This window comes from Symsagittifera roscoffensis, chromosome 1 (assembly GCF_963678635.1).
Source record: "Symsagittifera roscoffensis chromosome 1, txSymRosc1.1, whole genome shotgun sequence".
NCBI lineage: Eukaryota > Metazoa > Xenacoelomorpha > Acoela > Convolutidae > Symsagittifera > Symsagittifera roscoffensis.
Genome location: NC_087062.1, coordinates 53,704,574 through 53,726,927, shown reverse-complemented (window position 1 = coordinate 53,726,927; position 22,354 = coordinate 53,704,574). Strand labels below are relative to the sequence as shown.

The 22,354-nt window shown below is 34.3% G+C and overlaps 2 protein-coding genes across 3 annotated transcripts in view; both read right to left on the bottom strand.

Annotated features, from left to right (window-relative positions):
• Positions 1–22,354, bottom strand: part of LOC134845638 (lysine-specific demethylase 6A-like) — a 438,371-nt gene that overhangs the window by 197,781 nt on the left and 218,236 nt on the right. The window lies entirely within an intron of this gene.
• LOC134856801 (rhodopsin, GQ-coupled-like) lies at positions 857–10,456 on the bottom strand. The gene is made up of 6 exons (XM_063873081.1): positions 9,992–10,456; positions 6,699–6,826; positions 4,881–5,102; positions 1,990–2,165; positions 1,669–1,889; positions 857–933 (listed from the first exon to the last, which is right to left on the bottom strand). The coding sequence occupies exons 1-6, from the start codon at positions 10,222–10,224 to the stop codon at positions 900–902; spliced, it is 1,014 nt and encodes a 337-aa protein (XP_063729151.1). The 5' UTR covers positions 10,225–10,456; the 3' UTR covers positions 857–899.

The following is a 22,354-nucleotide window of genomic DNA, read 5'->3' as shown; positions in this document are numbered from 1 at the left end:
AGTCTGTAAACAAAAACTATTTAGCCGCTTTTTTTCTCGAAATTGAACATTTTTTTAAATGTCTTTTTGATATCAGAAATTTTGACATTGGCTTGAACTTTTTCCCACCCATAGTGGTTTGGTTCGGTTGATTCAAGTTTCATCCAGAGTTTTTTATTTTTGAGTTGAAAAACTTGGCAACTTTCCGAAAAAAGTAAACAGTTTTTGGCTTTTTTCTTTAAAAGAACGGCGTTTTTTTTTTCGATATAAGAAGAGGCACTCACTGAAGTTTCAAGAACCAGTCAGTCATCAAAATTTTGATTAACTATCACATCACAGCTACTGCTGTTATTCGTTAAGAGTGCCTTTATCATTTATCCGTCTGAAAAGCATAGCAGTATTGAGTCTTCAAAAAAATTCCGATTTTATTGGAGCCCGAAGCCAGATGAAAGAATTTCATTGGATGTCTTTGTGGCATTCAATATTTGGATGCTGAATAGCGAATGCGGTTTTTTCAAAGTAAAAAAGGATTCGTGAATAAAAGGTAGGTTCCAATAAACTTCTGAAGAGTTTTCTTTTTCAAAATACTCGTATTTTCTAATATTTTGATTTTTTGATTCAAAATTTACAGAAAAATCTCACTTATTTAGCAGGGCTTTTATTTAATTTGTTTCTCTTAATTATTAAAATCCAATTTACAACTGAAAATACTTGAACATGATGCCACCCTGAATACCGACAAGCTTGCTACCAACTACTGAACGACTAAAAGGTCAAATTAAGTTAAAATTATGTTAGAAAAGCGTTCTCGAGCCAACAATAATTTTCCAATTCGATGAAAAAATAATTCGCCCACAATTTTCGATATTTGAATTTTTGATGTTGTTTGAATACTTCATGATGTTAGTTGGTAATTGCATTCATGGACCAGTCAACCGCCGCTTCAACTCTTTCCTGAAACAAAATTACACAATTTAGGAGTTTTCTGTTTACTAATTCAACAACAAATATGTTTCGCATTCCAAATCGAAATAACCGAAAAAAAAGATAAGATTGAAAAAAACAAGGCACTGTAATACTGAGCAACATGGGCGGCGCGCGGATATTCAAAAAAAGTTTCAAAAATTTGATTGATCTTTTTTCTTTTTTAGGATTTTCAAAAAAAATTTCAAAAGTTTTAGTTGATATTTTTTATTTTTTCGACAAATTGATCCCCTGCCCGAGTGTTTCCAGAACATTGAAAAAACCCTATTTTGACAAAATTTCGTGCAGCGCAGACAAATTTAAAAAAAAAACTGGTCAAAAATGCCGTTTACAAAATTTTGACCGAAAAAAAGTTTGTTTTTTGTTGACACGCGATTCACTTCTGAATTACCAATGTTGGCGCCGTTTTTAGGCACTTTTTGGGAGGTTTGACCAAAAGAATTGCGTTTTTTTTTCGCGTGTTTACCCTCTAAATTAGTTATATTGGCGCCAAAATCTCACGGTTGGTCCGCCGAAATTAGGTGGTGAGGGGTTGGCGAAGGGGTCGAGTCCCTGAGGAAAGGGGTGTCCGCCTCCCCCTCTAAATCCGCCCCTGCTTTCAATATGAGATGCAACCAATGTTTTGCCCAAAAATATCAGACAACCAATGGATTTGTATGGTTACTTTTTTACACTCATTGAGCATTTAGCGTAATGTATAGTTACTTGAAGCTGGGATGAGCGAATGCGTATATGATGGGGTTGTAGATGCAGTTGGTCTTTGCAATCAGGGCTGGCCAAGTAGTCATGTAAGGGTTGAAAAACTGTGGCTCGACGAATTGTCCCGCCACTCCCAATACTGCGTAGGGCAGCCAGGTGATGATGAAAACCCCGATGCAGAGCATAGATGCCTTTGCTACTAGAATTTCCTTTCCCTTGTTGTGCCCCTAAAAAAACTAAATTGTTCTATTGTTTCAAACGCGGATAAAACGCATAGCAGTTTTTAAAAACGAATATTGCATTGTTGAAACTCCAATTTTTTTTTACCTTCGCGTCTTTTTTGCAGACTGATCCACCGTTCTTGACTTTGAGATAAATGCGTAGGTAGCAGAAGATGGAAATGGCGAGGGGAAAAAGAAATCCAGCAATGTACATGACGAGCAGGTTGATTCGATTAGACCACGTTCGGGAGATGAAATCAAAAGTGCAGCTCGTGCGACTTCCTACATTTAGAAAAAATTTGATGCTTTTAAGAAAAAGGAAAGTAAAGGGAGGAAGTTCTACCAAAAATGAAACCTTATGTGTACAATGATCTGCTTAGCAGATTTTCCCATCAAAGAAGTCAAGTGTTTTTTTTTGTGCAAAATTGGGTACCACCTCTTTCTGAAACTACGTAGGGCATCTCAAAGACTATGATATATTCATTAAAGAGACCTTCACCTGTGAAAAATAAGTCCGGGCTTAGCGATTTACTGGAACAAAAAAAGTTTTTTTTCAGCGTTTTTTTGAAATTAATCCTTTTACACGCTATGTAATTAGCAAAAATTACAAATTTAGCCTATCAAAATAGTCCAAATAACATGCCATGGTCCAATTTGATTAAATCTCCGTTTACGCGTTAGTATCGCAAAATACATTGGGCTTTAATTGTTCCAAATCGGCGAAATTGGCATTCCCTAAAACCCCAATAACTTTGCGATAAATAATCAGAGGTGGATTATTTACGATTATAAGCTCAGGACAACTATACGTTTTGGATGATTTGGAAACAGTTTCATCAAAAATGGCTGGTCAATAAATCGAATTTTGTCTCGAGGAAAACAACTACCCCGAGCACAAATTGCCATAATTTTCTTCAAAAATCGGAAAAACAAGAGTATATTTACCTGTGAAAACATTCTAAAAACAATTAGGTACTCAGTTATTTCAGTCAGTTTTGCTAAATTACTGCCGTGAAACAGTGAACGCTAAAAAAAAATTCTTGCTCAAAAAAGTAACTGAAAGCAAAAGTGTTCACTTACCTAATAAAAAACATTACGTCCACTTTGCAAACACTTATGAGCACAGAATACTTTTTGATAGAGTTTTTTTCAGTTTGGCCAAGCATCAAGTATTTGAGTATTTGTGCGCAATAAAATATGTGAAACTTTCAACTGAGAAAATTTTGCAAACCAATATAAACAGAATCCCTGCTTGGGACTCAAATAAGCGCACCAAAAGTAGTAAGTAGGTCTGTAAGTGTTTATATCAGTGGCCCGATACAAGTGGGAAAGGTTCGGAAACTGAAATATTGTAAGTATTTCAGCTTTCAACCACATGAATAAAATATCAAGTTTCAAAAATATAATGTAATTTTTGCCGAAAAAAAAATGAATTAATTTGATTTGGAATAGAAGTTTTTTCTACTTTTTTAAGTTTTGTCAAGGGGTGGATCTAGGGTTTTCTCGAGGGGAGGGTGGGTTTCTAAAATGTTTTTTAAATTTTCGTCGACTTTGTTTAAGGTTGATTGAATTGACTTTCCGAGCTCCCCCAAAGTACTTAAAAAACGCTGTTTTTGCCAATATTTTTGCGCCGCAGGAAAATGTTGTTAGAAATTAAGTTAAAAAAGGCATTTTTAGGAACTTTTAGAAAATGTAGACCAGAAAATTGCTTTTTATCGGCGAAGTAATTATTGGCACCGAAAAAAAAATTTAGGGTGCATCAGTCGAAAAAGTATATCACAAAATAGTACAAATTTCTTCTCCAAATTTCATTGTTGCAACCGATCAGATTCCTTCTAGGCTTCACCTGTTTTTCTCTCTATTTAACTTTGCGTAAGGGCAAAACATATTTTTTTCAAATGCTACTCCAAATTGTATTATTAATTTTTTAAAATATTTTGTATTGTTCTTAATATTTTGAATGAAAAACTGAACTTTCAAAAAATTGAAACTTCAAATTAAAGTTCAAAAAATTTTTGCTGTATATCCGAGGCAGAGAAAAAAGCAAATCTAGAGGCAGAAGAAAAATTATCGAATAAAATTAGGCCGTAAAAGATTTTTTGATTTGTCTGAGTATTGGTTATTGTGTATTATATTAGTAAAACAAAAATCTATTATATGATACAGGGTTAAACTGATATTCAGATTTTTCATATCCAAGTAGAAAAAACAGATATCTGCAATTTAAAACATGTCAAAACGTTAACGACGCTGAAAATTGGCCACCAAACTTCAAATTTTAAATTCACGATAATAAGGTAAAATTGATTTTAGTGAGTTTTTACACGGTCTACAACCTTTTAAAAACTAGAACTTTTTTGAAAAACCTGAAAAGACTATCTAAATCAATTTCAGCGAGAATTGTGAAAAGTGTCAAAAGGCAAGCAAATGCAATTCCGTGCGAGTTTATTGAGGCTTCAAAAAACGAATGGAAAGCGATGATCGTATTGAAATTTGTAATTTTAAAAACTGTATTATTATAATCTAACAATCATAGCTAGTAATAAAAACTCGACCAAAAACTGTCCTTGAAGTTGTGCGGTTGCTTGATTAATACTGGAACCTGCATAAAAACAAACTCCACTTTCACTTTAGGATATGCCATGTTAAAAAAAATTTCAATTTAAGTAATAAATCAGCCGCAAGAAAAAAGTTATCATAGAATCTCGATTTCTCCAATGTTATTCATTCACCAGAAAATTGAAATTTCGGAGCATTCTAAGGCGCAGCCTAAATAATGAAAAAAAGGTTTTGAAAAACAATGGCAAAAGAAGTCCTTGCCGCATAAACAAAACATAAATGTTCTTAGATTTTTCTCGAAACATTTGTTAAACTCAGCATAAGCGCTCAATTTTTTCTAGTTTAAAATTTGAAGTGCAATCTTCAGGAATTTTACGCTTGAATGTGAATGATATCAGTTTTGATGTTTGATCAATGGATATAATTAATTGCTTTTACCATTTAGGATGAACCCGCCCACTCCCACATTAGGAAGAATGGCGAATATGAGATTGTAGGCCCACACAACCCCGATGATTGAGAGAGACCTTTTCGTGGATGGAGTGGTCATGTCCTCGGGCGAGGAGCAGATCATTATGTATCTGTCATACGCAATAGCTGCCATAGAGTTGATAGAACACAGACCACCAAAGGTAGCCAAGGTTCCAAACACATAGCAAGCTAAACAAATTTTTTGAACTGAAACTGTAATCGAAATCCATATACCGTATGATGAGACTGGCTTGTTTTATGTTATGTTTATCTGAAACAAAACAGAGAAAAAATCAGGTCCCAAAAGTTTCTGCTGGCAGCAGAGTTTAGCAGAATTGACAGAAGTCGGCTTAAAGAGCAAAATAATTTCTAGAGCAGTAGATTGAGCAGAATTTCAATCACACGGTAAAATTAACCCATTTTTCTGAGAAATCACTATAAAATCATCATATGAATGCTGAGTTTTTGTAAATCATAACTCAAAGCTTCCCATATGGCAGAAAAGAAAAAACTTTTTTTTATAGAGCAGCAGAATTTGTTCTATGTAGCGGCAGAATTGTTTGGGGCCCTGCAAGAATGGCCTCATGAACTCCGAAATCAAAGATAGCGCCTCATTTGAAGCTAGTTAGTTCATAGTGTTTCCAGTCGGGTTCTTTTTACTTGTTCAGTCCAAAATTGTAATTATTAAAATACGAAAGCAGAAAACCAAATGCTCAAATCTGATTGGTTGGAATTAAATACAACAGGAGCGCGTAGTTCGAGCAACCCGTAAGCAATTAAAATAAAATTCGCTTTTAAGCTGTTTTGGACGATTTAAGTAAAAATACCCAGTAGCCGTGAAAAATAATATCAGTGGGAAATACATTCTAAAAGAAAAATTCATTGAGTGATAAGAAATAGGAAAAACATAGATTATAAACCTGCTGGTAAAAAACGTAATTGACTTAAGGCTCGTCCTAGTTTAAAAAAAATCATAAATTTTGGTGCATGGTCGCCTAATTTGACCCCACTTATTTCCAGACGTCAAAGTGTAGCGCTAGGTTTTGAACTAATTTGGATAGCGTTCAAGATGTGTTCGAGTATTTTGACTGAACAAATATGACATTTGAACCAATTTAGTCTCCTCTTATTCAGAGTTTAAATCAGAATGAATTAGCAAAGGGGTGATGCTCGTATCAAATAAATGAATTCATGTCGTTTTGTAATTGATGAGGGATAGCATGTAGCTTACAGTGAAGAAGTTTTCTAACAAGTAATGCTCTACTCAGTTTGACGCCCCAAAAGGGGTTAAGAAACGACAGTTGTTCAGATGATTTATTTCCAGATTGACATCTTATTATTCATCAATCTCCTTTTTCATTTTTCTGACAGTTTCCTTAAAAATTAAAATTAAAACCAATCACAAAAAGAATTGGCAATAGTTGTGACCTTGAGCATCATCTTTATTGGTCAAAAAAAGGTGCATTTTAGCTTAATTGGATTTTTCGTCACGGGTTTTAAACCAAATTAAACCGCCACTTACGCGTTAGAAAAATCACCCAAGGCTCAAACATTCCGTGCATTCTCCAGAACACTAAATTTTGCAAAACAATTTATATATATATTTTTCAATATGAACATTTTTAGGTTAATAAATTTCCGTCAGATTCGTGGACCAAAAAAGATACAGACAACAACTTGACAAAAATTATCAAAACGAAGAGATCTGTTTTTTTTGCGACTACAATTTTTGACAAACTAAATTTGTTTTTGCTTCACTGTAGCCTTCTGATAAAAACAACTCACTATTGAGGGGATAGTATTGGAGGAAGCTGGCGATGCACTTGACAGGTTGACATGACATCACCATGATCAGGTCAACAACAGCCAAGTTCACCAGGAACAGATTCTGAGGGGTGCGCAGTGACTTGGTCCTGAAACTTGATTTGTTTGGTTATTTGCTTTCATGTGAATTACAATGTAGCCAACATACAGTTAGAAAAGGGTCAATGAACGCGAGGAAACAGAAAAACATTGGTTGTTTCATTGAAAACTCTCAAATTTCGGATTTCAAAAAAAGAATATATGACTCAGAGGATCTTTGAATTTCAGAACAAATTTATGATAATAATTTTTTCGATAAACATTGGATCAATAGGTAAATCATTTGACGTGATTTGACAGTGCTTTACATTTTTCAATTTTCTTTTAAAATCAATTTTGCATCCAAGCTAACCATTTTTTTTGTGTACGTTTTTCTTCTCACGGACACTTATTTAAATTTTCATTATCATGTATAGGTTAACGTTTTTGTTATGAAAATACGTAATTTAGGTAAATGAGTTGTCCAATTTGATATAAAAAGGCGCTATCCGTCGCTCAAACTCTGTTTATTTTTGAAGCAGATAGAACAATTTTTTTGTTCGTATAAATCAATTTTTCAAAAAATTTTGAAACGTTTTTGGATTTCAGATTCCTATAATTTACGAAATTTCTATAAACTGCCAAATAGTATAAGATGAAAATCCAATTCAGTTGAAACTATTATAAAATTTCAAAACGAAAAATTAACGTAAGCTTGATTTTAAAAGACTTAATTTTTTGACATTTAGCAGCAAAGTCAAATTGACTATATAGCTTTAAAGTTAACGACCCCGTTTAAACTAGCCCAAAATCTGGTTTGCCTGATTTTTTTTTCATTATTTTGATATTAGAAAAAAAACCCACTGGTCAACCCAAACATTATTGAACGTATTTGAAATGCATTAATTATGCACCCGAGTTACCTGTCGATAGGAGACCATCCCACTGGCAATCCCTGGACAAAGGGGAAAAACCATGTCCAAGTCTTGCATGGATTTCCCTGAACTTCCTGGAGCAGTATAAGAGTCCAGTTTTTGGTTTCCATGTTTTTTGCTTGAACTTTAAAAATTACATAAGATATTCTCATAGAGGAAAACCCATAGTTATTTGGCAGAATCTTGCAGAAAAACTGCCTTTGTATCAGTGAAAGTAAAGTTAAAAACTTTCAAATTATGATACCAAAACATATTTTTTCTATGTGCCTAGATGGCTTATATATACCTAAAAAAAAAGAGTTTGAAAAGTTTTAAACTGCTTTTATGTCACATTCAGGTTTATCTTATCTTTCAAAAACAAGAGAATAATTACAGCTCTGCGGAAAACATTCATTTTGAGTTTTAGTTCTCTTGTAAGAAAAAATTTTAATTGGACTAGGTCATGCGCCAAAATTTTAGAAAATGTGTTCGTTAGCCTAAAAATGACTTTGCTGCGACTAAAAAAATATTGAACTATTGTGTAAAAAAATCTGATTTCCTAAATTTGGTGGAAGCAGGTGTTAATGGTTTTCAGGATTGCCATCGACTCTTTAAGTTCCTGGCAGGAAGTCCAAAGTTTTCAAATGGCTGTGTAACCCGGCGGGCATGTAATAAACTCAACAGAAGAATAACTTTACTGTAAAACGCTGATTCCCAAGCAAAATAGATCTTGCAACAATTTTAAGAGCAAAACCACAAGCAAACTAATGATGAGATGTTAAAAAAAAACAAATTTAGATTGTCTGAAAAGCTCAATTTTTTTTGTTTTGGCTAACATAGTTTTTGTATATCACTGACAACCACTTTTCTGAAGCAACCCATTTTCAGCACGAAGTTGAGTTGCATGAGATATATTACATCAAACAGAGGCTTATATAGACAGTTATTGAGTTTTTATTGTTGTTCCAACTTTCGAAGAAGAAAAGAAATGTATATGCCCGGGGTGTTTTTTTTTTCAGAATATTTGTTAGAAAAGTTGACTGCGTTGAAATGGACATCAATCCGGAAACCTTGTGATTGCCGACCGAGTATGCTTGCAATTGAAGTGTGGCTTTTTTGCTGATCTAATACCTTGATAGTTTGTTTGAAGAAGCGAATTTTTGATGTGTGGCAAACACTTATAATCTTTCCAAGATGAATTGAGGCAAGCTTATTGGTCTTGATAATTCCATAAACGACTCAACTTTTATAACTTTGTTATTATCAGCTTAAAATTTGTAGTTGTTAATGTTTCATTTACCAAAAACGATTCGGAGCCAATTAATAAGCAGTCGGAACATTCAGTGTTTTGCCCTGATGCGAGCAGTCTTGTTTATCTAATCGGAAGAGATATCAATCACTTCATATTTTGTTTATTACTGAAAAGCTGCTTGCTTGGTTTTCGTGCTAATTTTAGGTACAAGACTAGAAACGAGCCTGGTAAAAATATTGTTTCCAAAAAAAAATCACATGTGCCAGATCTGATCGACATTCAGCGATCGAATTTTCGCTGCAATCGGCATTCGTTTCCCGCAGATTTAAGCTTTTCTCTGGAGTAGTTTTATCAAAAAAATCCTAGATCGACCAAATTGATTTTTTGAGCTCGCCAAAACAGTATAAAGACCATATTGTGACAAAAATGTCTGTTCAGCAGGCGAATTGTCAAAAAAAACAGACCAAAAAAACTGTTTTTAGGCTTTCTCTGACAATGTGACCTAAAAATTGCGTTTTATCGACGCACCCTCTCAAAATTACATTTTTTCATCACAGGCGCTTTCAGAATTGTTTTGAATCTGTCATACAAAAATGGAGGTATTCAAATAGTACCAAAGGGGGAGGGTCGACAGAGGGTCAAATCCCTGAGAAAGAGGATACCCTCACTCCACACCCATAACTCGATGCTGATTTTCCGCGTGAAGACAAAGTACAAGATAGAAAAGATAGAAAATTTCAATGTTACCTAAAAATTCCCTAACATGAGCCAAAATATCTAGTTTAATTGGCCAAGATATACTTTAAATTGCGAATGTTTTGAACTAGTTTGTAATTGCAATGAATTTTATAGGTCAAATTTTTAGACCATAATTAAATCACCTGCTTTGTAATATGCAATAGGTGAAAATAGGTGCATTTTGTTGTAATGAAGACCTTAAAAAGGACGCACACCCATTTTACTTTATAAACAACCGCTTATAAACACGTATTGCCGCAACAGATTTATGTTTTCATGATTAGCTTCAATATCCAGCTTCACTCAATCAATTATTAGCAAAAAAGTCTTACGAGAGGAAAATTTGAATGGTGATTGCGTTGCCATGCAGGCCCAGGTAGATGATGACCATCAGCAGAACACCTGTGCATTTATGTACGTAATTTGGCATGGGTGCATAGAATGTCTCCATCCAGCTCTCGTCGTAGAGGGGACCCTCCGCCTCCTCTCCCCCATATCCTCTCAAGTCGGGAACCAGATTCAAAGACAGACCGACCAGAGAATCGTTCCAATAGTTGTCAGACATTTTCTGCACGGCTTTTCAAAAAGGACGACGACCAAGGTTTTAAGGTTTTAACGATTTCTTTTTCAATTTGATGCTTAAATTTTTTAGTGAACGACTGAAATAGAATGAGTGATGAGAACATTAGGATATATATTAAGGATAGAAGCGATTGGTTGAAATATTTTAATCAAAATCCTCGCTCGGCTATCCAATTTAAATATATTTGCAATTCTATAGCCTCTGTGCGAGGTATAAGTGAGGGTTTGGCTGCTCAAAATTCAATTAGAAAAGGTAGCCGAGAAGAATTAATTTCCGGAATCTAATGAATATAATGGGCCAATAGTTTGGGGACAAAACCACGGATGTAATCTGAAAGAACATCTTTATGCATAAAATACCACCAAAAAATAGCTTATTTGGCACAGAAAAAAAGATATAAAAGCTACTCAAAAAAGCACTGCATCAATCGTCAGTTATTTTTCAATAAACATCTTGAACATTGGCCAAGCTTCGAATCTATATGTAACTGATAGATTTCGAATAAAATAGAAATTTTCGGATCTACTTAACAATCTCCCCCCCCCCCTCCCTATTGTACCTACTAAAGAATCCCCCCCTTTCTTGAAAGGGGGGGGGGAGATTGTTAAGTAGATCCAAACTTTCTAATGATTCTAGTGCTTTTGGTTGTCCAAAAATCAATAGTTTGCTAGAGGCTTTGTAAGGCGGGCTTGCCGTTACCTGATTTGAGTTGTGATCGTTTGCGTACTATATTTTATGTTAAGAGTACAAATGAGAAAAATTCGCGTGGAAAAGTAGTACAAACTTCATAAAGACCCGCCACTTCCAGCCATACAAAACTTTTAAAAAACGTCAGAAATGACAAAAAAATGTCAAAGTTGCAGCACCAGACCCAGACGTTAGCCCCCCGCGCGGTTAGTGGGAACACCGATTACCGAAAGCAAATTTTCACATTAATACCAAAAACTGCTGGCTGCTGTTTTGATTGATTTGCGATAGTTTTTGTTTTTTTAAGCGTGAGAAGCGTTTAATTTTTCAGATGTGGTGAGTTATGGAAACAACAGAAAAAATTGAAAATCATTTGCTCAGTATTAAGACTTGAAGTTACTTTCAAGCAGGGGCGGATCTAGGATTTTCTCGAGGGGGGGGGCGGATTTTCAAACAAATTTCGAAATTTTTGTCGACCTTTTTTTTTTAGGTGGACCGAATTGATTTTTCGAGCTCTCCCTAAGCTTGTTTAGTCTCTATTTTGGCCAAATTTTCTGCGCCGCAGGCAAAATTTTGAAAAAACAGTCCAAAAAAGGCATTTTTAGGGACTTTTTGGAAAATGTTGACGAAAAAATCGCGTTTTTTCGGCGCGCGCTCCCCCCTTAAATTTAGTATATGTGGCGCCGAAGGCGCCTTTAGAAAAATTTTACGGTTGGTTGGCCAAAACTGGATTTCTTAAAAGTACCAAAGGGGGGACCCTTTGGGTCAGCAGGGGGTCGAATCCCTAAGGGGGAAGGGGCGGACCATCCAAGGGGGAAGGGGCGGACCATCTTTCTGAACCATCCAATTTCAGCAATTAAAAAAAATTCTCTGAAATAGATAAAAAGAAATTAATCTGAGAATCTTGATTAATTATACGGTATATATTTTTCCAAGTAAAAACTTTCAAAAGCATCTGTTTTAAAGCAAACAAAGGAACCGATTGTTTTTCCAGCCCGAAGAATTTTAAGCTTTATCAAGAAAGACTGGCAGATGTTCTCCTGTATACGTTGCTTTCAACTAGATGCAATGATAAGCGTTTTCGCTATGGGTTCCAGGTTATTGTAATGATCAAGCTGTTTATCCAAACTTTGTAATGGTGATTAGGTTCAGCTACTAAAAGTTTTAAAATAAACAATTTTTAAAATCGTTTCTGGGTTATGAGGCAACAAGTATGAATTTGGTACAGCCCATATGAATTTAAATTGAATTTTGATATTTGATACCATCAATGTTGAAAGGTAAAAATTGTCGATGTAAAGCCTTCTTTGAAGTGAGAAAAAGTCTTGTTCAAAAGTTTGCTCTGTTAGGAAATGCAGGCAGGCATTCTAGGCATTATCCTTGGGAAGCAAGAATTTCATTACTCTTCACTAACTGCAAGTTTAAAACGTTCAAACTTTTTGCTTCATCAAGATAAATTCCATTGTCACTGTAAGTAATTGAGATTATCATCATAAATGTTCGAGAAAAGAAAGTCGAGCAGATTCTTTAGATAAGTTTATTAATAATCTGATTCTTTATCTAAGTCAACCTCTGATTTTGCTTTACGTTTTTTTTTAAATTTCGATTGTTCTTCCCTTGAAATATTTAAGCTTCAAACTAAGGTTGATATCACGCATTTCCAATTAGACTATGTTCCGTCCCGTATTAGACTATGGTCCGTCCTGTCTTCAAACTCAATAAGACTATGCTCCGTCCCACTTTTATATAAACAAGTACTGCGAAAAATTTCTTGAGTATACCACAATACAAAATTTTTCCAAAACTGGACTTTGTAAAAATCTCTAAAAAAAGTTTTTCATCAGCACAGAACCCAAAACGATTGCTTTGATTTAAACTCATTTTTAATATCAATTCATTTCGAGTTTTTTTTTCCAAAAAAGAAACTCGTTGCTTTAATTAAATGCGTGGATTCCTTGTTTCCACCCCCTAAAGATTTTTAAACTGTTTTTGTTCCATGATTTATTGCAAAACTTTTGTGTTTGTGCTTTGACTGACTTTTTCTCTGTTTCTCTAATCATTGTACTTCAAGTTAAAACAAACGTAATCCAATTTTTTGCAGCACGGATTTTATGTTTTTCAATAAAAAGAATTGCAATTTTCTAAAACTATATGCAAGGGCATCAAAAGTTTTTTCTGTATTATCTTGAATGTTCACAAAAAAAGAAAAGTTTGCTCAATTTAAGCCACAGTAGTGAAAAGTGAGAGAAGTGGGGGAGAGGGTTGGTTGGAGACCCCCATGTATTAAATTAGAGAATAGAACATCCGGTCCTGAAGATATGTATAAAGATAAGGAAAAAATTCCCATGTATTAAGATAGGTTATAGGTTTTGCCATGTATAAAGATACGAGGTTTTAGATGATGAATTTCAGAAAAATTTTTGCGCTCGATTTTTTCATTTATTAAGATGGTGTACAGTTTTGCCTATATATTAGTAATAAAATATTAATTTATTAGGATAGGGAATAGGTTTCCCAATGTATTAAGATAGGTCATACCAAGCTTCTGATTGTGAATTTCAAAAACATTTTTTGGCAGCCGAACTTTTTGATGCGCTCGAATTGCTGATATATCCGTCTCCAATATAATTTTTACAACTTAGATGTTTTGATTTTTGGTTCTATATGTTTTTGAAGCTATGAATAAACCATCTAAAGCTACAATGAACCTAACAAAACTCCGAGAAAAAAAATCAAGTTTTTCGGAAAAAACAAGTAAAAGATGAAGTATATGAAGCACTGCTTCCTATAATCCTTTAACCGCAAGCTCGTAGTTAGTTAATCATACTGCATTAAATACAGCTACATGATAAGTTCAAAAGTTTTGTGTGTTTTCCGTCATCCTAAACTTGTATTTTTGGGTAAAAGTGATTTCTTTGCTCTTATGTAGCAACCACATGATTAATACGTCTAAATCCTCTGTTTGTTGATGTCAAGTTGAATGCTCCGTCGAGCAATTTCCAGTGTTTGGCCATAGGTCCATTGCCGGATTCCTCTAGAACCCTTTTAATCAATCCTTTGATGCTGATTTTCATCTTGTCTGATTTGTTGTCCTAGCGTTATTAAGTCTTGCTATATAAACAAAGCATCTTCCCCCTAACACCTAAAATCTTCCTTAAACAGTGCAAGCTCTCGTTTTTTGTGTTTCCTGTGGGATCTACAACTTAATGGAGGAAAAAACTTGTTTTTGAATCTGTTGTAAATGAATCTATGCGATCGTTTTCTCCCAACTTTTTCTAGTCATCTTCTTTCTCCGAACGAACGCAATTAAACAACATTTCTCAGCAAGAGCTATATACACTGAATCTGTGTCCAGTTTCATTTGCTCAAAATTATTTACATCACAAAAAGTGTCGAAAAAATTGTAGTAAGGCTCCAGCATTCTCAGCTTTGCTTACTGCAGAATGAAAAAGCCGATAAAAATGGCTTGTCTGTGCTCGTTGGTGACTTTGGTAAATCAGTCTCCTACAAATTTTTCTGAACAGTTACCAATCATTTGAAGAGTGGTTTATTAATTGCTTTGTGTGTTTTCTCGTCATTTGTATATTTTATGATCCTGTCTCGATCTATTCATAATTTGCTAGCCGTAGATTGAATTACCTAAAAACTTCAAAGTCTCTGCAACAACTCCGGATAGAAGGTTCTCGCATCCTTCCCTTCTAGCATCAAAAACTGACTGATCAAATTTGTTGAAGCATTTTTGAGCAGAATACTGTACAAAGCGGTAAGCTTTTGTACACTGTAAGCCAAGTTGCATATAGAAATTGAATCATTTTCTAGTTTAACGCTAGATATTAGCCTTCTCTGGGAATATTCATGAAGATAAAAGTCATTTGCAAAATTTTGCTTATTTTCCTTGATGTCATTTATTCCAACTATAGTGTTTTTGAAAGTTTGAGGAAAATTAGCAGTTTTTGCTTTCAGTTTTTCTGGAACCACTAAGCCAAACTGAACATATCCGTAGTAAAGAGATTCATCTCCTGTTTTTGTCCAAAAAAGGCTCAGTGGAAAAAGGTACTTTGTAGGGATAGTTGGATTGGATAGAACTTTTAATTTTTTCGTTAGTTTTGAAATTTTGCCACCCCTCAAGTTCCCACATCTCTTTTTTCGCGAATATAATCCTGTCTCAAATCATCCATTTCTTGCCTTTTGTTTCCCCTTTCAAGGTCCCTATCACTTAATGAGAGTCGAGTTTCCTGACAGAGACAGTAGTGGTAAAAGCATTCCATAGCTTCAAACACTGTTTTGCAGTGATCACAATATCCACCTACATTGAAACAATCAATTTTCTTTTGATATCTAGATGAGATCCTAACACCCTCATTTTTGCAATCTGGTTTTGTTTTCTGGTAGAATGATATGTCCATCTTCTTAAAATAGCAAGATTGGTGATGTGTAAATTTGAATTTTTGCATATCGGAATCAAATTCCCCCTATCTTGTACATGTACAATTCTTTTGGCATACCTTGAAACATGGAATAGGGGTAAAGCTGGCTCGCATGTATCCCAAAGATTGATTTGCAAAAACTTGATGAGTCCTTGATAAAGGTATCGTCTATGCCAGCTTTTAGCTTGAATACAATTGATGGTACACCCATCAAGTCCTCTCAAATTTTCTCGCACAAATCTTTATCATTCTCGCAAAATGGGTAGAATTTTTCATTGGATGATTACTGCAGACAAACAATTGCCAGTTTTGGAAGAGTTCATCCACATTTTATTCCATCATTTTTGTTCTGATGAAAAAATAAAACCATTGTCTACATTGCTTCGAGGGTTGGAACAACATGTTTGCTGTTGTACCGCTGCAAAAAAAAACTTTTAACTGTAGTCATTCCATATTTCTGCCAAATCTCCTGTAAGTATTTGTAATTATCCCATGCTGATGCTGGTACTATATTGACTTGAAGTTTCTTCAGTGCTTCTTGCTACATATTAGGTTTTGATCATCTTCAAAGTCTGTATCAAGAAGATTGTTGTTTCTCAGTTTAGTGAAAACGGCTTTGTGTGGAAGTAATTCTTCATTTTCAAGCTTGTCTGCCTTGTCAAACCACTCGTAAGGGACAAACATGTTTGTAAAATTTGCTTTATAGTTTTTGAGAAAGGATTCTAAAGATTATTACCACCAAAAAACCCATCACCAAAAAACCCGAGAAACTGTATGTCTCCAAAATTGAAGGATATGAAATCATTAGCCTTTTTTTAACCATTGGTTCAGCTTCTCTATCATTGATTAAGTAGGGACTCAGATAACTCCTGACCAAGTTCTTCAATCGTTAAAATCTCTCCATGTTTTCTTTCAAATCAATCAGCTGATTTTTTTGGCTTCTAAAAAACTGGGTTTTTGTATCAGTTTTATCTGTGGCCTCAATACATTCGTCTTCATATTCATTGTTATCAGTTGGATGATTTCGAAATATGTCGTTCAATTCTCGGAAAAATTTTGACATCCGCTCAATTAATATTCTGTCAACATCTTGAATTTAGTACTCAATTCGGGCCTACTTTTCTCTGCCACAAGTTCAAAAATGATTACAAAATCGATTATTTTTGCGGGTCCTTTTTACAAAGTCAAATTGGTTTATCTATCAAGTTCGAAGATAATGATACCGAAATTGGGATGAGTTTTTTCATCCAAATGTTTTTTGGGTAGCATTCAGTTCGTCTGTTGGAACACATATTGAATCAAACTTGAAAATGGCTAGGTTGTTGAATAGCTTGTTATCTTTCGAAACTGGGGTTCTGAAACCTTCAAGCTTTTCAAATAGTTTTTCTCGAAGTGTATATACATTCTTTGGATAAATGCGTCGCACTCAATCTGATAACGTTTTTGACCAGTTGAAAAAGCCATCATAGCTAGGGCATCGAAAACACTTGAAAAAACTATCTATATCAATTGTATGTACAATATGATTGTTGAACCGCAATAATTTGACTGTTCTCTCAAATTTTCCAATGCTTCCAACTCTACCACAAGCTAACTCTCCCACGTAATCTCCCTCTTGGACATCAAAACCGTAAAAAAAGAGGTTGCATCCGGTCATTTCTTTAACAGGAGGTAAGTCCTCAACGCAAATTCCCCGAAATATTTTAGAATTCTAGACAGACTTTGATGAAAACTTGATGAAGTAACTAGAAGTAAAAGAATCAGGATCCATGCGCCCACTCATATACGTTGCTAATGCTGGGAAGAGACACAAGTGATCCATGTAAGTTTGCTTGTCTTCGGTTGACAAAAGAAAATTTAGAGAAGGATTTCTTAGTAAGGATATGGGAAAAACATGGTCCGGACACCCCATCGTAATGTTTTGAGCAATGCAGCAAAAACTGCAACATTGTTAATTACCTTAACTCGTCTTTTTGTATCGTGGCGTTATTTGGTACAGCTCAACAATATCAGTTTTTTCAACTTTTACCTGGATTGTAATCAAATCGGCTTTCGTACACAGTAATTTGGGTTTTTCAAACAAAAAAAATAATTTTCGTGTGCGTAGTAGTACCGATACTCTCCATTTCCACATTACGAAAAACAAATTCTGGTTTTCGCAGCGGAATTGAGCTTATTGACCACTTCATCTAGCTTTTCAATGATAACCTTAGTATCAAACTTGGTCATTTGGAAGTTAAATACTTAATGTTTCCCGTTTTCCATTTCTGTATCTACCAGAAAAAATGATTAGCACTCAACGCCTCTTTGATTTTCACTCCATACTCCCCTTCCTTCTCCAGTATGTTCTTCAAGTCTGCTACATTATCACTTGGTTTCCATTGCTTATTTCATGTTCTTTTTCTCCGATGTTGTTGAAGAGTGCAGCAACTCAGAAACTCATTGTTACAAGACGAGCAAACCGTTGACTGCTTGGAAGTTGATGAATTACGCTTCCTGGCCACACGATAGTTCAACTCTTGATGATTGTAAGTCTAATATCTAGAATCAGCTTCTAAAAATTGGGAAATTTTTATGTATCGAAGTCAAAAATTTAGAATTTGGTACATATCAAAGTGTCCCAAAACTTTTGAAGTGTCCCAAAACTTTATTCAGAGATTTGAAGTGTCCCAAAACTTTATTCAGAGATTTATACTTACTATGACTTTTGAGAAAAAAAAAGTTTTATTAAAGTATTTGTACAATGTATTGAACGACTGTTTTTAGTTCAATAGATATTTAGAATGAAGTTATTTTTTTTGCCGTCGCTCAAAAAAATTAACCAAACAATTTCGAAATCAACCAATCAGAATTAAGCTTTGTTAAATTTGTTTTATCATTTTAATTTTTTGATTATTTGAAAAATGTCTATTAAAAGCAGCTGATTTCCCTCGAGTTACTCCACAAGAAAAAAGAAAAAATTCCTTTTGTTTTTCTGATTGATGAAATGGACTCTTACATTTTTGACAATTTTTTTAGCTTTTTATGTTCTCCAAAAAAGAGTTCTCCGACTAAAAAAAAGGTCTATTCAGGAAAATTTATTCAATCAAATAGTTTACTTTTGAGCCAAATATTAAAAAGCAAAGCTTGAAACTTACTGTTGAATTACACCTGACTAGAAAAGAATTTTTATATAATCTAGAAATTTTGGAATTAATCAAAAACGATCTGAAAATATATCAAAGTTATGTTTTATTTCTGAGCCGATGCCCAGATTTGTCAAAACTATCCAGCAATAAGTTTTTTTTCTTCTTTTTTAAAAATATTTTCAAAGTTCCAATTATTTTGTAATTAGGTAGGTAATAAGATATCCAGAGACTTGCTTTGAAAAATTCATCAATTTCGAGCTTTCGTCTCAAAGCTACATCTAAATCAAAAATTTCACTATATTCTCAAAAATCAGCAAATTTTTGTTGAGTAGATACAAAAGCATATAATAAGTTGATGAAAAAAAGCCACTGCAGAGATGCTACATTTTTAATTTTATTTTTTCTTTTACTTTAATCGGCAATGTTTCTTAGTTCTACAGCAAAAAAATTTCATTCGTTTTTGCGATTGCTTTTATACTTATTCTATCCTAACTGGGAGATTTAGATCCTTAGAAGATAAACTTTTCCCTCATTGGATACACCACCATAACAAAAAAGAACATTTTTTGTGATTGGAATCGACAATGTGTAAAATTTTCTAAAATGGAACTTTGTTTTCGATTGAACACAAAATGTTTAGGTAAACTCTACAAAATGAAGCTGAAATCTGATTGGAAATCACTCTCTTGTATAAAAAAACCGTGTCGGGATCTGCGGTAATTTTTGCTCCGAGTAATTTGATTTGACCAAATATCGAGCTGCAGCGGAAAATCTGAACTTACTCGTGCTGTTGCTCAAAGTCTCAACTTAGGTTATTATATTATTTTTATATTGTATAATTATTTTTAAATTATATTATTTTTACTTTTTGGTTAGGTTATCGGGCGTAGACTCAGCAATAAAGAATCCCAGGTTTTTCAAAAAATCAAGAGAGAAACTATAAAATCGCAGATCAACCCCTGCCCGCTTTTATATCAGAAATTTAGATGTACATGAGCTTAGCAAAAAAAATTGAATTGGCTTTCATTCAGTTTCACGATATTCTCGAAGAAATCGTTAGAAGATGTTGGCCCCAGTTGTCAGTAATTAACAAATTTTAAACAAGACTATCTGGAATTGCCAAACGTGGGTCGCGGAGATGGATCTGCGATTTTCTCGAGAGCGGCGGACGTTCCAAAAAAAAAATCGGCGGACTTTCCAAAAAAAAAGTTTTTTCTAGGTCGATCAAATTGATTTTTCGAAATGTTTAAAAACACCATGGCGACCATAATTTGACAAAATTTTCTGCATCATAGGCAAATAAAAAAAAAACAGGTCAAAAATGCTGTTTTTGGGCACATTTTCGATGTCTTTGACAGAAATTTACGTTTATTTTTCGTAGAGCGGTTCCCCTCAAAATTAGGATCTTTTGACGCTACAGAGGCCTTTAGAAAACTTTTAGAATCGGTTGGCGAATAAAGATATTGTATGATAGTGCCATAGGGGAACCCTTTGGGTGGTGAAAGGATCGAATTCCCTTAAATCCAAAAAAATACCCAAAAAAAATTACGAGTTGAAACCTAACGCAAAATTATATTTTTGAGAGCGTTATTGTGGTCCTGCATAAAAACTTGTTGCATAAAATTATACTTTGTTAGCCTGCTAATCTTTTGGATCTTTGCCTAACTCTGCGTTGCATCAAATTGTCATGGCACTGTTGTATGAGAGACCTAATTATGTGCTCCTTGACCGCGCCCTCCACACTCCACCAAGATGCGTCTCGCTATCATCGGGGGGTGTGCAGGTCTACCCGTCTGTAGAGGCGCTCAACTTTATGTTTCGTCTTTCTCAGTCAAAACTCGGTGCTTCAACTTTCTCGACCAAAAATTCGTCTCTTCATTTTCGAACAATATTGAGTGTGTCTCCCAGATTTTTTGGCCAAAAAAAGTGCAAATATGAGTTCGACGCAGCTTAAATATGCTTCGCCCGACTAATCACAATTTTTTTCAGCCAATCGTGGCGGAGGCGTGTTGTTTCTCAAGGGTACGTGAAAATTTACCCCCTAGTGCGTCACAATTGGTCTAATTAAAATGTTTATCTCCTGGAAGTACTATTTTTACATTTTAATTATATGATCGGTGGTCTGGTGTGGAGTTTAAAAGAGCACTTGAACACCACCATGAAGCTCATTTAACTTTTGATTGTACAAGTCCTTCAGCTGAATTTTCATCTGTACTTCATCTCAAATTACCACCAAATTGCTTCCTAATTTAAGATCAACTTAACAATACCTCCGACTGGTTATGTTATTGCAAAATTACTTATAGTTTAAATGTTTCAACTGCATATTTTAGAACTAAATTGAAGCTCCTATTTTTGCAAAATCCTCAAGTTGAGGAGTTTGAATTTATAATTTTACAAGTTTGTTCGAGCTAGACCGAATAATCTTAACTAATTTCACAGTATTCTAGGGTAATTCATTTTTTTTTCTATAGATCCCCTGATTTAGTTTCAATCAGGGAAACGATATTAAAAATCCAATTACTTTACAAGACTGTAAATTTAGTCAAGATTGTTTTGTCTAGCTCGAACAAACTTCTAACTAAAAACTATAACTGGTAAAAATTTTGGCAGTTACTGTCTGCATTTTCGCACTTTTGCCTCAAATGTTTAATTTTTTTGTACCGTAATTTTTAGTATACAAATAATTGATATATCTTTAACTGTAAGCCGAAGAAGCAAAGCGGAGCTTCAAAAAGATCAGGAGCTTTTATTTCATTTTAAAAGAAAAACCAAAAAGCTAGTTGCTGCGCAAGTAGAAAATAAATTCAAATCGCAGTTGATCTTAAAGTCAGGCACTTCTTTTCTAGATTGAGGAAAATTTGTCAACTAAACATCCAGTCCGATTTTTTAAAACATTTTAGGCGCAGGTTGTTATTGAGTACAGAAATTGGGCACACGAATCGAAAAAACAAACAACTGAAAAGTTTCTTCAAAGTCATGTTTAGAATCGGTTAGTATCAGTCAGTAACAGATCTTCGACTTAAAATTAAAAACAGACTACTCTCCGAAAAAGAAATTCATTTTAAATGAGTTCTTAGAAATTTTATCAAAAATGTTCAGAAGAAAAGTCCTGTTCATCGTTTATTCAGTTTCGCATATAATGAAAAATTAGGCAAGTTAACGGAGGCAAGTATTTAGGCTCCAAAAGTGGCAGTAGCTATGTATATTATCTCTTGATAGAATTCTTGTTAGAATTCTTGTTATCCAATTTGCAGAAGTTTTATAGCAACTGCAGTTCGTAATGAAGTAAAAAGCATTCCGGAAACATTTTTTTGGAATGGTTCATCAAAGACAACAAAAAATTACTTAGAAAAATGTATCTCCGTATTTTATAGTTTCCAGTTTTTTGTGTTTTTTTGGTTTTGTTATTTTCTGTGGATTTTTGATGCACACCCGTGTTTTGAATTGAATTGACTTCACGAAATAGGTTCAAAATGGTTATCAGGCAATCTTCTCAATTAATGTAGACAAATGTAGTAACTCTGTTTTCCGCTCAGAGACGCCTGAAAACGGATCTGTAGATCCCATGCTGGTCTCCCATGCAGTTGCAAATTTACTAAAGTGTTGTTTTTTTGTTCATTTTTTTTGTTACCTTTAATTTTTTTGATGTTATTACTGCTCCATATACCTAAAAAAAGGCAGTCGTAACATGCATGGTTCCGCCCTGATACGAGAAGCCTTGTTTAGGTTAACGTTTGCGTATGATGGTATCTCTTTATTTTTGAATCTAAGTTTTTTTGTCGTACGGTTTTTGAAAAAAAAATGAAAAAGATATTTCCTCATTTTTGGAAAATTCCAATCAATGTTGGTTTTCCAAAATAATCCAGA

What these genes read in the sequence shown, in the direction of transcription:
- LOC134856801 (XM_063873081.1), bottom strand. Translation starts at nt 10,224, where the DNA reads ATGTCTGACAACTATTGGAACGATTCTCTGGTCGGTCTGTCTTTGAAT. An exon ending in TCTGCAAAAAAGACGCGAAG is followed by an intron (nt 1,890 to 1,989) that starts GTAAAAAAAAAT and finishes TAGTTTTTTTAG; the next exon opens with GGGCACAACAAGGGAAAGGA. An exon ending in TTCGCTCATCCCAGCTTCAA is followed by an intron (nt 934 to 1,668) that starts GTAACTATACAT and finishes ATTTTGTTTCAG; the next exon opens with GAAAGAGTTGAAGCGGCGGT.